A 14,990-nucleotide genomic window follows, 5' to 3' on the forward strand; every position below is an offset into this window, starting at 1 on the left:
TGTAACATAATAATTTTTATTATTTTTTATTAATAGATCCTAAGTATAAAATTTAATTGTATTCAATTTACATATGGTTATTTGCAATTCTGGGAACATGTCCAATATAGAAGGAAAAATAACATTCTCTAACCCACAAAATTATGCCAATTCTGGAGAATTGTCTTAACTCATTAAAGCTAACAGGCATACTCTATTTTTTGTCTGCAATAATTTTGATATTTTTTACTCTTTATATCACTTTTGGTGAAATGTAACAGTTTTTACTTTCCATCTGAATTCGTTATCAATCTCTTCCACATTTTCCACATGGCATTCTTCATGTCCTTATTCCTAAATGTATAAATCATAGGATTGAGCAAGGGGGATAGCATAGTGTAAAATAATGCCACCATTTTGTCAAAGGAGGAGGCAGTGTGAGGCCTTGCATATATAAATATACACGGGACAAAGAATAAAACCACCACAGCAATATGGGACCCACAAGTAGACAGAGCTTTCCATCGCCCTTCAGGACTGTGGAATCTCAGAGAGAGCAAAATAAAAACATAAGAGACAAGCAACAAGAAAAAGACAAGGATGCAGATAAACCCACTGTTGGCAACCACCAATAGGCCAAAGATGTGAGTGTCAGTGCAGGCGAGCTCCAGTAATGGGAACAAGTCACACATGAAGTGATCAATGACATTGGGTCCACAGAAGGGAAGCTGCAGGGTGAAGATAATTTGTACAGTAGAATGTAAGAATCCCCCTGCCCAGGCCACCCCCACCAGAATGCCACAGACCCTCCTGGTCATAATAGAAGAGTAGTGTAAGGGCTTACAAATGGCCACATAGCGGTCATAGGCCATGGCTGTCAGAACCATCATCTCAGACCCACCAAAGAAGTGTTCAGCAAAAAGTTGCATCATGCATCCTTCAAAGGAGATGGTTTTTCTCTCATATAAAGAATCCACAATCATTTTGGGTGTCATGGCAGAGGAGAAGCTTGCATCCAGTAAAGACAGGAAGGCCAGGAAGAAATACATGGGAGATCCCAGCAGTGTAGGGCTGCAGATAATGGTCACCACAATCATCATGTTGCTCCCGATAGTGGCAATGTAAACACATAAACTTATGATAAATATCAGTTTTTGAATATTTGGATTCTGTGAAAGTCCCAAAAAGACAAATTCAGTTACAGAACTCTGGTTTTGAATGGTTTCCATGGAAAAGGAGAACGCTCAATAGAGAGCATGCAAATTGGGAATGATGATAAACATTTTCTTCAAGCCATGTTGCAGTTTTTTTTTGACACCAATGATTATGAAGGCCAATTCCAAAATTTCTTTCAGTGATTTTATTACATTAGGAACACACAAAAAAAATGCAGAAAATTTCCAGGGTGATAGTTGAAAATCAGTCAGTTGAGGCAGAGATAAATTATTCAATATTTAAATGTAGAGCTCTCCAAACACAGAAAAGGAGACAGCTACATGGGATAAAGAAGAAATTTCCAGGTATAAAATATGTGCTTAACTCCTAAGACTATAATTATACATTAGACTTGAAAGAGTAACAACGTTTCCTATGGTAACTGTGCCATTATCAAACTTAGTTATTAAGTGATATATTAAAATGTATTACCCATAGGAATATTTTTGATTCATTTTTACCAGTGGTAAAGAAGAAATAATGATTAAGTCCTCCTTACATACATTACTGACATGTATCTGTCAAGAAGCACACATTTGTGAAGATTTGTTCATGTTAACACCAATTTGTTAAAAATAGGTAAACAAAATATTACTTACTATATAAATCAGAAATAATAATGTTTGTGTATTCTACTTGCACTTAACAGAAATGATTTAGCTATGGATAAAACTAACAAATGTGCAAAATGTAAATTACTTTCAGTCCCTGGTTCTCTGATCTTACAGCCTTTTCATCCAGTCTTCAGCAATGTTCCCTAAGCCTTAGGTGTGTGAGTCTTTTGTAGATGTGTCTATCTGGACTGGGCTCCACAACTCTGCAGTTTCATTAGCTGTGGTTTTCTCTAGTGGTCTTGTCATTTGAAAAGAGAACTTTCCCTGAAATGAAAGGAGTGAAGACTACTTTACTAAACCAGCATAATCACTAACAAAATTGTCCTTCATTGTCCTTCGCCCACACATTGTCCTTCGCCCACACATTGTCCTTCGCCCACAGATAAATGTGTGACTGCCCGCAGACCTCCCTCTCTAGAGAGCTTCATTGTATCAAAAGATCAAGTTGACTGGGACAGTGAAAGAAAGACAACATTTGTACTAATCGAGTCATTCTTAGCACCTATGCCCTTGGAAAGTTTACCCAATTAAATTATTTAAAATAAAAGTTAACTTAAAATATGTTTCATTTCTACTATCAAATACTGAGCAATGCCAGTTTGCCCAGGTAGTACATTGTCTCTGAATAAACTAAGGTATTTCTGTATGACAAAAAATAGAGAAAGTAACACAGATCAAGCTTAGAGACCTGTACAAGTCCACCAGACAGTTACTGTATCCACATTTGGCAAAACATGTATCAATGATGATAGAAAATTTTGATGTCAGCATGATTTTTAAGCATCATCTACATATAAAGTAAAAATTTAATTAGAATGAAAATAGAGTATGTCCTTTAATAATTATGTTATCTTCAACTGTAACTTGTGAATTGCAACACAAGTGGTTCATTCATTAAATTATTTTTAAAGCTTATAAATAATAATTCTGAAAGTATAATCATGTCTGGAAACTTTATATTAATAACCTCAGCCCTAAAACCTTACTATAAAGTTGAAATGAGATAAGGAAACAATACAATGGAAGATGGTGCATTACAGATATTGATAAGAGAGAGCTGCCTAAAACATGCATAGATACCTGTTTATATGAATCAAACATTTATTCCTCACCCATGTAGGTAAGAATGTTCCTTCACAAGACAATCTGGGAACTACATCCCTTCAGATTTCAGTATCTTCTCTCTTGCACTGATGCTTTGATGACTGCCCCAAATGCTTCTGTTGTCATAATCTTGCTATTTCTGGAATGAGATGGGGTGTATTTCTGTGTTTCCACTGAGTTCATTCCAGAGGGTACCTGAAGCCTCTCCTGGTATCTTCTAATTCATCTGATTTATAGGAGACACTAAGCCATGGCCAGCACCAAAATAGTGCAGGCCTCCAGATGTTCAGTTTTCCTGAGCATTCGAAGGCAGGAACCTAGCATTGTTCACAACCATCAAACACATTTATGGAGAGTATATGGACACCTTTAACTGGGAAAACTCCACTGGCTTGTGTCATTCTGCTTATGGATGGAAATATGTTTAAAAATAATTCTGTTGCAGAAGTAAAATAAAATACATGGTTGTTGTGTTCTTAACTGGTTTGGACTTAATTATAAACAAAATTTAAATATAGTATTAATTTCATTAAACCTATAAGGATTGCTGCTTTGCAACCCATTTCAAAATTTTGCTTATTTCTAAATACCTGCTGTTATTAATGGACGTGCAGGTTTTATTTTTATATATATAAATATAAAATTTTACCTGCTGCACTTATCACAGATCATAGCAGCCACAGTCTAAACACTACAGCCTAATTATGAATCTCCTCTAAAATGAATTAAAAGAATTATAAATCTCATTTATTTCAACCAATGCCTTAACAATCCTAATGATGACCCTCTCCTGTTTTATAAGGAGTAGGTTTGTTCAGTGTCTGTTCAAACTCTGAGGCTCCTTCTAATTTTTTCTCTCATCTTAAAGTAGGGGCATCCTCAGCAAATCACTGCCCCTTATGTGTTATCTACAGCAGGTTATCAAGGAACTGGATATTTTGCAACTGGAATTTAAAGAATTTTCCATGGGATTTGAGGGCCTGAAGCTCCACCCACCCCAGAGCTTGGAAACTTTTAATCATCATGAATTTCTAAACCATAATTGTGTGTGTGAAAGTGGGCGGTGGGGGGTGGGGGGTGGGGGTATTACTTCCTTGCTTGTTTATAAATTTCTATGTCTTCAAAGAATTAGAGAATTTTTTTCTTTCATTTGTACTCCTGCATTTCAATGTAAGACAAGATTATATCCATCCAAAAGGAACAGAAATTTCTGGGACAGCTGAATGTTTATCAAAAAATAAAACGTATATTTACATGTGAAAATATTTGCTGACTGGTCAGAATGTTGTTTTAATCCCAAAACTGAGATTGGAGATTCATTGGGTTTGACACTAAAAGTAAAATTTTGGCAGTTAATTTTTCTCTTTTCACATAGAGTGAATATGGCTGGTCAATGTTATGTTAAAGAAACCTGAAGCATCAGAGAAAACTTCTGCTAGCTAACTGGAATCTTTCAGAAAAGACCCTGCAAAAAGCTACAATTCATTTGTTCATTATTAAATATTTTATTCTATTTAGTTTTCAGCCCTCATATAGAAAGGCGTCTGGGCAGCATAACTAAAATAACCTATAGTGTTAAACTGTTTGAGTCTATTGTCTTTAGTAAACTATGCAAAAAACAAATACTTCTCTGAATATTAGATAACATTGGAATTATTCACATTTAATTAATTTTTCCTTGAGTCAAGCTGAAGATGATTCAGTATGCAAAAAGTGTTCATAACAGTCAACTACTAATGAACCTCAACATTTAATGACAAATGAACTAAGAATATTTATTAGGAGTCTAGAAATTAAATATTTAAATTAAACATTTAGCTGTGTGATTTAGAATTTTTCATTATGATATTTTATCTAGAACTCATTCTTCATTGTTATATTGAAATATTTTCAGACATGGGCCAATGTCCTTATTCATGAGTTTGTTTCATTGGTAGTGAATATGCCATGGTACATTTACAATGTCATATTTTGGTATGGTATATTGGAATTTTTTCCTGAAAGAAACATATTTCAAAATTTTAAATTATTTTTAATTTAATTCAAATAAATGTAGGCATCTTCCTACATATTATCACATGTATTTGGTTACATTGAAATAGGTTTTCTAAATTAAAAAAACAACAACAAAGTTTTATTCTCTAGAGAAAATTCAGTCGATGAGTGATATGTGCCAAGGCAAGGAAAGAAAATGGTTAACAAAAGTGAGATCATATGACTAAACTCAGTTTTAGATGTGAATATTTTAGTCTCATCAGAATATTTGAAATACCTGAAGCAAGTTTAAGTGAAGCTTTAAAATTACCTAAAGAATGAACATGAATTTGTATTATACTGAGTATTAGCTATTTAAAATGATGTCTTAAATTTGACTTTCAGTCATGGGATGAAAAAAGGTCAGACTGGAGAACGAACAGGTATGTTTTAGATGGCCATGGGCAATAAAATAAAATATTAAAATCCACTCAGAATAGATCATATATTGTTCTCAAATTCTGAACGTAAATAAATGAAGAGCTGGATGGAGAATGATTACAAGAACGACTACTGTTTCTAGTTAAGTTCCCAAAAGTGACAAGGACTAGAGAAAGGGCACAGAGTAGAGTCATGTCCAAATGAGTGATATTTGTTCATAAAGACAACTTTTGAGAAGAGGAAATATTAGAGCACTAAAGAAAAGTGTGATTCTAGAACACAAATCAAGGAGTAAGTTGAAAAAACAGAAAAGAAAAAAAAAAAAACAATGAAACAGACAATTCATATAGTTACTTCACACTGAGTAGCCAGAATTATAAGAAAAATTAAACACAGATCAAGCCACAGTTGGTATTCTGAGGGGGACAGATTGAGGAAGATCTGGAGAAATTAGAGGCAAATATAATCATCCTTCATTGTATACATTGAGGACATTCACAAGATTAAATTTTATAAAAAAGAAGACATAGTATTTGTAAATTCAAAGGGAGGTTAGTTGATGTATTAGGATGGTATTTGACAAATTTGTGACCTAATGTAATCATGGATCGACTGCCTAAATGTTCTTATGGATAGTCCAGTCAACAGAGGAGCATTTATTAATATTGAGGGATTATATAAAGTTGTTAAAAATGAAAAATACTTTATAGATACAAATCATTTGATTATTGCATATAATCTCTAGAAAATCACACAAATTGCCCCTTCCCAGCAGATATGAGAAAAAATATGATATTTTAAAAAATGAAGTTGGGCAGTGTTGGTTCATGCCTTTAATCCTAACACTCAGAAGGCAGAACCAAGCAGATCTCTGTAAATTTGAGGCCAGCCTGGTCCACAGAGCTATAACCAGGATATGACCAAAACTACACAGAGAATCACTGTCTTGAAAAACCAATAAAAAACGAAAACAAAAATAAAAACAAAAAACAAGCAAAACAAAAAAAAAGAAATGAATATATTGATCTAGGGCATCTGATCTTATGCTGAGGTTCTTGATCCATCAGGACCTGATTTTCTGCTGGGTGACAGATAGGAATCTATTTTCATTCTTTTATATGGAACTAAACAGTTTAATGAAAAGCATTTTGTTCCTCAATTTCTGTGATGAATCATAGTTTTCATGGTACTAGAAGGTACTATGCACACAACCAGAAGACCAAAGTCATCATCAATCTCACCCAGCAATGGACCCTGCTACCTACAATAGCATCAAGTAAGCTTATACTGGTACAATAGAGACATACATGATGTGGAAATATCAACCACTTGTTAAAATGGAATTTAAGGCCCACTCCATGAAGTGGAACACTGCTAAGTCCCATTCATATACAATAAGCCATTTGCAATTGATATCTCCTAGGAGTCAAAAATAATTTTTTTCCAATGAATGACATTGGGTCTATCAATCACTCTCTGGGGCAAGTCCCAGATTCAGGAATAAGTTGATCAACATAGAACAGAATCTAGGATTTTCCTTTTCTTATATGTGAGTGTATGTCCATTGTTGTTGCTATTGTCATTTTGGTTTTATAATTTTTTTAAGGGAAAAATCTTAAGTGGTGTATGTAGATGGGTTGGTAGGTTGTGGGAGACATTGGGGGGAAGCAACATCTTCAAAATATATTGTGGAAAAACTAATAAATAAATAAATAAATAAATAAATAAATAAATAAATAAATAAATAAATACAGGAACATTGTTGTAATATGTTCATCCTTCTATGGAATCTATCACCCTCCTCTGCTCTCAATAGGTAAAACACACATTTGGTGCACTTATATATATTCTGGCAAAATATATCCTTATGTATTTTGTTCTTCCTTATGTGATCTGAATAAATGGCTTATAGAGATTGGATCAACGAAAGGAGGTAATAAGATAAAAGATAGCAGCACAGTGATAAAGAAACCCAAGTCTCTCCAGTCTAATGCCTGTGTTGTTATGCTCCATAGTGCCTCTGCATTCTTGATCCTTTAAGCACAGAATCCATTAATCCATCCTAAAACATATTAGCATAAGAGGACAAAAGTTGGGTCTGTTTAAACTTAAAATAAAGAATGTTATGAATATATATTTGAACTATGGAAACAGACTACTTTTCTAAAAAGCTCCAATAGTTAGTTATTCAGATCAGTGTCTTATAAGCAAGGTATGATGTTAAGGATTAAAACATTTTTCTTTGGTCTACTTTAAAATAATCTTGTTCCTGTTTTCTTTTGATTGGAATTATAGCCTATCTGCTAAAAAAGGTTTTTATTTGTGTTTTTAAAAATGATTCACTTCATGTTGCAGAATATTTCTATATACTGTGTGAAAATATATTGTTGGTATTGGTGCTGAATGGGCAATAACTAGGCAGGAGGTATATGTAGGTCTTAAAAGCAGAGAGAGAACTCTGAGAAGAAGGACAGAGCCACTGTGAGAGAGAGAGAGCAGGATGGGCAGTACATAGATGAGGTAATGAGCCTTGTGTAGCATATAGATTAATAGAAATATATTAATTTATGTTGTAAGAGCTAGATAAAAACAAACCTAATGTATCAGCCAAGCAATTATAATTAATAATAAGTTTCTGTGTGGTTATTTGGGAGCTGGCAGATGGGACAGAAAAATCAGTTTACAACTTTATGTGTGATTTTGCCAGAATATATATAAGTGCACCAAGTATGTGTTTTATCTATTGAGAGCAGAGGAGGGTGATAGATCCCATAGAACTGGAATACAGATGAGTGTAGGCTGTCCTGTGGGTGCTGAAACTGAACACTAAAGCAACAAGTACTCTTAACCACTGGGCCATCACTGCAGCCTTAAAGGAAAGTTTTGGAGATGATTCCACATTCAGTGAACTGAACATAAAACCTCTCTCTCTCTCTCTCTCTCTCTCTCTCTCTCTCTCTCTCTCTCTCTCTTTCTCTCCTCTCAGTATCAACTACTTAATTTCTATAAACATTTTATGAATAATGTGCCAAGACTATTGATGAAATTGTTTAATTACATTTCTGCTGTGGAAAAATCCTCGTGTACACTGTAAAGATTTGTCACTTGAATTGGTTTTAATAAATCACTGATCAGTCAGTACCTGGGCAAAAAGTTAGGTAGGAAAGCCAAGTTGAGAATGCTGGGGAGAAGGAGGGTGGAGTCAAGGAGTCACCAGCCAGATGCAGAAGAAGCAAGATGAGAATGTCATTTTGAGAAAATTTATCATGCCACATGGTTAAACATAGATAAGAATTATAGGTTAATTCAAGTGTAAGAGCTTGTTAGTAATAAGCCTGAGCTACCAGCTGATCATTTATATGTAATATTAAGCCTTGGAGTCAATTATTTAAGAAGTGGCTGCCAGGTATTTGGCAATAGGCAGATGGGAGCAAAACTTTCACCTACACATTTCTAACACAAATGTCAAATTTTCTGGCACAAGTAATGTTTATTTATAAGATTTGCTACTCTACTATTCTTCTCTTTTAAATCATATTTTTCTACTTGTTCCTTCTCTAATTCCTCCAAAGGGGTTTCATACTAAATATATGATGGGGAGTTTGACTAAGAAATTGCAACTGCCAAGTCCAGAAGGATTTACTTGAAATTCTGATTGTGCTGAAATATTAATGGCTTACTTCTTGTGACATGAGAATTAGAATTTGGAAACATGAGTCACCAGTCAGCTCCTGAATGTTATCAAGTCAGTTTATATTGGTTTTTCTCAAGAAAGAAGTTCTTGGATTTGGCTCATCTCAGACACAATTATGAAAGATGCAGCTTTGACCAATCACCATCTTTTTACTCACTTCTCATACAGCAACACATATAGAACTAACTGAGTACTTTTCCATAATGAGCTCTCCTAGTAGAAAATGAACTCCATGTATGTCAGGAAGGGATTGAAACCATTACTAAACAGCCAACAATACAAAGGCCAGGTCATAAACATGCTTTTAAAAAAGTCACCCCTTTCTGCCTTTAGGAATTAAAAATACAAAATCTTTATTTGACAGTCATATGCTCAATGCTATATTATTGAAGTTATATATTTGGGGGGAAATTATAATTATGTAGATATAGACCAAATGTGGAAAATGAATACTTGGCAGAATAGCTATCACCTAAAGAGGAGTTTCCACCTCAGAGGCCTCTGATGATGCTATAGAGCATAATTGTGAACCCATATCTGCATTATAACAGAAAATGACCACTATTTATAGGAAGATACCCTCCAGCATAGTGTCTCTCCAGTTCACCTTTAGAGGACTTATAACACTCACTTGCAACATTGTGTGCTCAAAAAATTTTCTTGTTATTAAAAATATTCTTAAGCATACTGCTGCTACTCCAAAGTTTGAAAAATACTAATTTATGTGAATAGTACAAAATGATACATTTTATTAACCTCATACTTTAAAAAACATGAAATCTTAGAAATAATTAGAGACTTCAAACTTCTGTAAATACTTAGCAAATAAATTACTGAAGAATGTTAAAATTTAAAGCTTTAGCAAATATTCTGAAATGGCAATTCCTCACAGCAGGAACTCTGGTCCTGGGACACCTCCCAGAGCAATGACCTTGGAAGTGTGTTTCCCTGTGTCCCCAGTTTATCTATTGTACACTGTTTCCTGAAAATTTTCTCTCCAATTTAAATTCTTCTACTAAGAAAAATTTTATGTTTTCTTTCATGGGCAACATTCTTTTCTATTTAAAAAGTATAATCTATTTATGTCCTCAAATTATTAACTTTTTTCCTTTTAAGTGTTCTTGGATTTCTGTTGGAAAGTGTTTTAAGATAGCATCACATTTAGGTACAGACACTGTTGTGTAATGATGGGATACAACATCTCTGTAAATTTAAGCAAATTTTTGTGTACCCACTAAACATAAGAGATGAGTTCTGTCATGATGAATTCTTCTATCAATCTGCAAGGAAAATATATGTCTTGTTTGGAAAATACTATATCAAGAAATGTCTTTAAAGAAAATACTTTATGGTATAATATATATATATATATATAATTAATAAATTAATATTTGGTTAGATTTATTTTCACTTGGTTGTACAAATTCAAGTTGAAATTTTCTTTGGATCCCTGACTTCTAATTTATCAGTAATGGTAAAAAGAGAACAAAATTTGAAGGAGAACAGGGAGGGTTACATGGAAGAGACAGGAAAAGAAAAAGAGAAATTTTAAAAACAAATTACAAAATATAATCTTAAAAACTAAAAACAAAACAAAACAAACAAAAAAAACCACTATGTTTTCAGAGCACTAGACAAATGGATGAACTGACACATTAAAGTAGGAAAAATGTAAACAAAACTATCAGCCAACCACAGCAACAACAGAAAACCCGCTAAAGCCAAGTGATACAGAAACACCATGATAAAGTCCAAAATTTCTCATCTATTTGCATCTTCTAAGTCCCTAGACAGGTTTCTATTAATTGGTATAAACATGACATAAAAGCTTTTTTTTTTTTTTTAAATTAAGTTTCCCTAGTTTTACCTTTTCATTAAATTTTTCATGCAAAATAATTTGGTCATATGCTTTCTCTTCCTTCAGCACCTTACACATCCTCCCAACCTCCCAATGCACCCAATGTCTTATTCTTTCCCTCTCTACTTTCTCTCTGAAGAAAAAAGAGAGCCAAACAAACAAAAATCCCAATAAAACAAAATTACAAAATAAAAATAAAAATCACACGAAAAAAATGTTTGGAGTCTCATTTTGTGATATCTACTCCTCAGCATGGGTCTTCACAGTTGTGTGAATCTACTCTGTATGGGAAATTTTGTTTTCATAAACTCATCTACCAGTTCTGGTTCTTAAATTTTATCTCCTTTTCCACATAGACACCTGAGCTTTGAAGGTAAAGGTTTGTTCTACAGCTTGTCAGTGTCTGCACATTGTCTAGTTGTGAGCTTTTCTGTTAATTACCATTGTACAGATAACAAACCCTTAAAACCTGAAAGAAATACATATCAGTATGTCCCTGGTTGGTTATAAACTTCTTTTTTTTCTTCTTTTTTTTCATTTTTTTATTATTATATTTGTGTTTTAATTTTATACATTAGCCATGGGTTCCCCTCTCCTCCCTCCCTTCCTTCCCCCCAGCCCCTCCCCTCTATTCCCATCTCCTCCAGAGCCAAGACTCCCCTGGGGATTCAGCTCAGCCTGGTGGATTCAGTCCAGGCAGGTCCAGTCCCCTCCTTCCAGGCTGAGGAAAGTGTCCCTGTGTAAGCCCAAGGTTCCAAACAGCTCATGTGCTAAGGACAGGTCCCGGTTATAAACTTCTTAATCTGTTGAAATGTAAGGCTTTGTCCAGACAATAAATGAAATAATTTCTGGGGTTTTTGTTTGTTTGTTTGTTTGTTTTTGCTTTATCTATTCTTAGGAAGAAATATTTTACAGTAGTAAGTAAAAGTCACACCCAAAAGGATGAAAGCATTGAAGAACAACTACAAGTAGCAAGGATTTGAATGATACAAGTCCTAAGACCAGGCTACCCTCATCAGAGTCCCCTGTTCATGATGGGAGAGTAATTAGGGGCTTTAAAATTGCCATAAATTGATCATAGGCCATGACTATGAAAATATGAAAGACTAAGGAAAGAACAAAATGATTTAGTTATTTTCAGAATACTCAGTCTGCACTGTTTACTGTTTCACATAGTTTGGTGCTATGGGAATTTAAAATATAGCAACAATACAATTGTTTTTAGTCTAAAGGGTGTCTAGAATTCTTTTGTGTTATTTTTCATGTGAGTCATTCATTGAAAAACACTTATGAGCACTTTGAATCTCCCTTCCCAGGCTAATTGCCAAAAAAATGTAATGTAACCCCAAAAAGAAGGCATATACTTGTTAAGATGGGACTCAAATTCTATAGCAAATGGCAAAAAGTTTTATTGGAATAATAGAGTCACAAGAGACAGAGACCAACAGTAGTTCTATAGAGATATTCCTTCTGACCTTCCTAAATTTGGGCTGTTTCTGAGATCACAATCACAAATTTATCTCTTTCTCTTTATATAGATTGAACAAACTTTTATACAAATGCCTTTGACATATTGAATTTCAGAATTTTGAAAGCTTGAAGTTAATAGCCAATATTGTAACATAATAATTTTTATTATATTATTTTTTATTTATTTTTATTTTTATTTTTATTTTTTTCGGTTTTTCGAGACAGGGTTTCTTTGTGTAGCTTTGCTCCTTTCCTGGATCTCGTTCAGTAGACCAGGCTGGCCTCAAACTCACAAAGATCTGCATGCATCTGCCTCCTGAATGCTGGGATTAAAAGCATGTGCCACAACTGCCCAGCTATATTCTTTTTTAATAATAGAGCCTAAGTATAAAATTCAATTGTATTTAATTTACATATGGTTATTTGCAATTCTGGGAACATGCCCAAAATAGAAGGAAAAATAACATTCTCTAACCCACAAAATTATGCCAATTCTGGAGAATTGTCTTAACTCATTAAAGCTAACAGGCATACTCTATTTTTTTGTCTGCAATAATTTTGATATTTTTTACTCTTTATATCAATTTTGGTGAAATGTAATAGTTTTTACTTTCCATCTGAATTCGTTATCAATCTCTTCCACATTTTCCACATGGCATTCTTCATGTCCTTATTCCTAAATGTATAAATCATAGGATTGAGCAAGGGGGATAGCATAGTGTAAAATAATGCCACCATTTTGTCAAAGGAGGAGGCAGTGTGAGGCCTTGCATATATAAATATACACGGGACAAAGAATAAAACCACCACAGCAATATGGGACCCACAAGTAGACAGAGCTTTCCATCGCCCTTCAGGACTGTGGAATCTCAGAGAGAGCAAAATAAAAACATAAGAGACAAGCAACAAGAAAAAGACAAGGATGCAGATAAACCCACTGTTGGCAACCACCAATAGGCCAAAGATGTGAGTGTCAGTGCAGGCGAGCTCCAGTAATGGGAACAAGTCACACATGAAGTGATCAATGACATTGGGTCCACAGAAGGGAAGCTGCAGGGTGAAGATAATTTGTACAGTAGAATGTAAGAATCCCCCTGCCCAGGCCACCCCCACCAGAATGCCACAGACCCTCCTGGTCATAATAGAAGAGTAGTGTAAGGGCTTACAAATGGCCACATAGCGGTCATAGGCCATGGCTGTCAGAACCATCATCTCAGACCCACCAAAGAAGTGTTCAGCAAAAAGTTGCATCATGCATCCTTCAAAGGAGATGGTTTTTCTCTCATATAAAGAATCCACAATCATTTTGGGTGTCATGGCAGAGGAGAAGCTTGCATCCAGTAAAGACAGGAAGGCCAGGAAGAAATACATGGGAGATCCCAGCAGTGTAGGGCTGCAGACAATGGTCACCACAATCATCATGTTGCTCCCAATAGTGGCAATGTAAACACATAAACTTATGATAAATATCAGTTTTTGAATATTTGGATTCTGTGAAAGTCCCAAAAAGACAAATTCAGTTACAGAACTCTGGTTTTGAATGGTTTCCATGGAAAAGGAGAACGCTCAATAGAGAGCATGCAAATTGGGAATGATGATAAACATTTTCTTCAAGCCATGTTGCAGTTTTTTTTTGAAACCAATGATTATGAAGGCCAATTCCAAAATTTCTTTCAGTGATTTTATTACATTAGGAACACACAAAAAAAATGCAGAAAATTTCCAGGGTGATAGTTGAAAATCAGTCAGTTGAGGCAGAGATAAATTATTCAATATTTAAATGTAGAGGTCTCCAAACACAGAAAAGGAGACAGCTACATGGGATAAAGAAGAAATGTTCAGGTATAAAATATGTGCTTAACTCCTAAGGCTATGATTATATTAGACTTGAAAGAGTAACAATGTTTCCTATGGTAACTGTGCCATTATCAAACTTAGTTATTAAGTGATATATTAAAATGTATTACCCATAGAAATATTTTTGATTCTTTTTCACCAGTGGGTAAAGAAGAAATACTGATTGAGTCCTCCTTACACACATTACTGACATGTATCTGTCAAGAAGCACACATTTGTGAAGATTTGTTCATGTTAACACCAATTTGTTAAAAATAGGTAAACAAAATATTACTTACTATATAAATCAGAAATAATAATGTTTGTGTATTCTACTTGCACTTAACAGAAATGATTTAGCTATGGATAAAACTAACAAATGTGCAAAATGTAAATTACTTTCAGTCCCTGGTTCTCTGATCTTACAGCCTTTTCATCCAGTCTTCAGCAATGTTCCCTAAGCCTTAGGTGTGTGAGTCTTTTGTAGATGTGTCTATCTGGACTGGGCTCCACAACTCTGCAGTTTCATTAGCTGTGGTTTTCTCTAGTGGTCTTGTCATTTGAAAAGAGAACTTTCCCTGAAATGAAAGGAGTGAAGACTACTTTACTAAACCAGCATAATCACTAACAAAATTGTCCTTCATTGTCCTTCGCCCACACATTGTCCTTCGCCCACACATTGTCCTTCGCCCACAGATAAATGTGTGACTGCCCGCAGACCTCCCTCTCTAGAGAGCTTCATTGTATCAAAAGATCAAGTTGACTGGGACAGTGAAAGAAAGACAACATTTGTACTAATCGAGTC

General features: G+C 34.5%; 2 protein-coding genes across 2 annotated transcripts; both read right to left on the reverse strand.

Moving 5' to 3' along the window:
• Window positions 1-263: 263 nt before the first annotated feature.
• LOC118582572 (olfactory receptor 4C15-like) lies at window positions 264-1,214 on the reverse strand. The gene has a single exon (XM_036185545.1). The coding sequence runs from the start codon at window positions 1,206-1,208 to the stop codon at window positions 264-266; it is 945 nt and encodes a 314-aa protein (XP_036041438.1). The 5' UTR covers window positions 1,209-1,214.
• An 11,741-nt stretch (window positions 1,215-12,955) lies between these two features.
• LOC118582596 (olfactory receptor 4C15-like) lies at window positions 12,956-13,906 on the reverse strand. Its single transcript, XM_036185590.1, has one exon. It carries the CDS (start codon window positions 13,898-13,900, stop codon window positions 12,956-12,958), a length of 945 nt encoding a protein of 314 aa, XP_036041483.1. The 5' UTR covers window positions 13,901-13,906.
• Between the last annotated feature and the right edge of the window lie 1,084 nt (window positions 13,907-14,990).

This window comes from Onychomys torridus, chromosome 4 (assembly GCF_903995425.1).
Source record: "Onychomys torridus chromosome 4, mOncTor1.1, whole genome shotgun sequence".
NCBI classification, from domain to species: Eukaryota; Metazoa; Chordata; class Mammalia; order Rodentia; family Cricetidae; genus Onychomys; species Onychomys torridus.

What these genes read in the sequence shown, in the direction of transcription:
- LOC118582572 (XM_036185545.1), bottom strand. Translation starts at nt 1,208, where the DNA reads ATGGAAACCATTCAAAACCAGAGTTCTGTAACTGAATTTGTCTTTTTG.
- LOC118582596 (XM_036185590.1), bottom strand. Translation starts at nt 13,900, where the DNA reads ATGGAAACCATTCAAAACCAGAGTTCTGTAACTGAATTTGTCTTTTTG.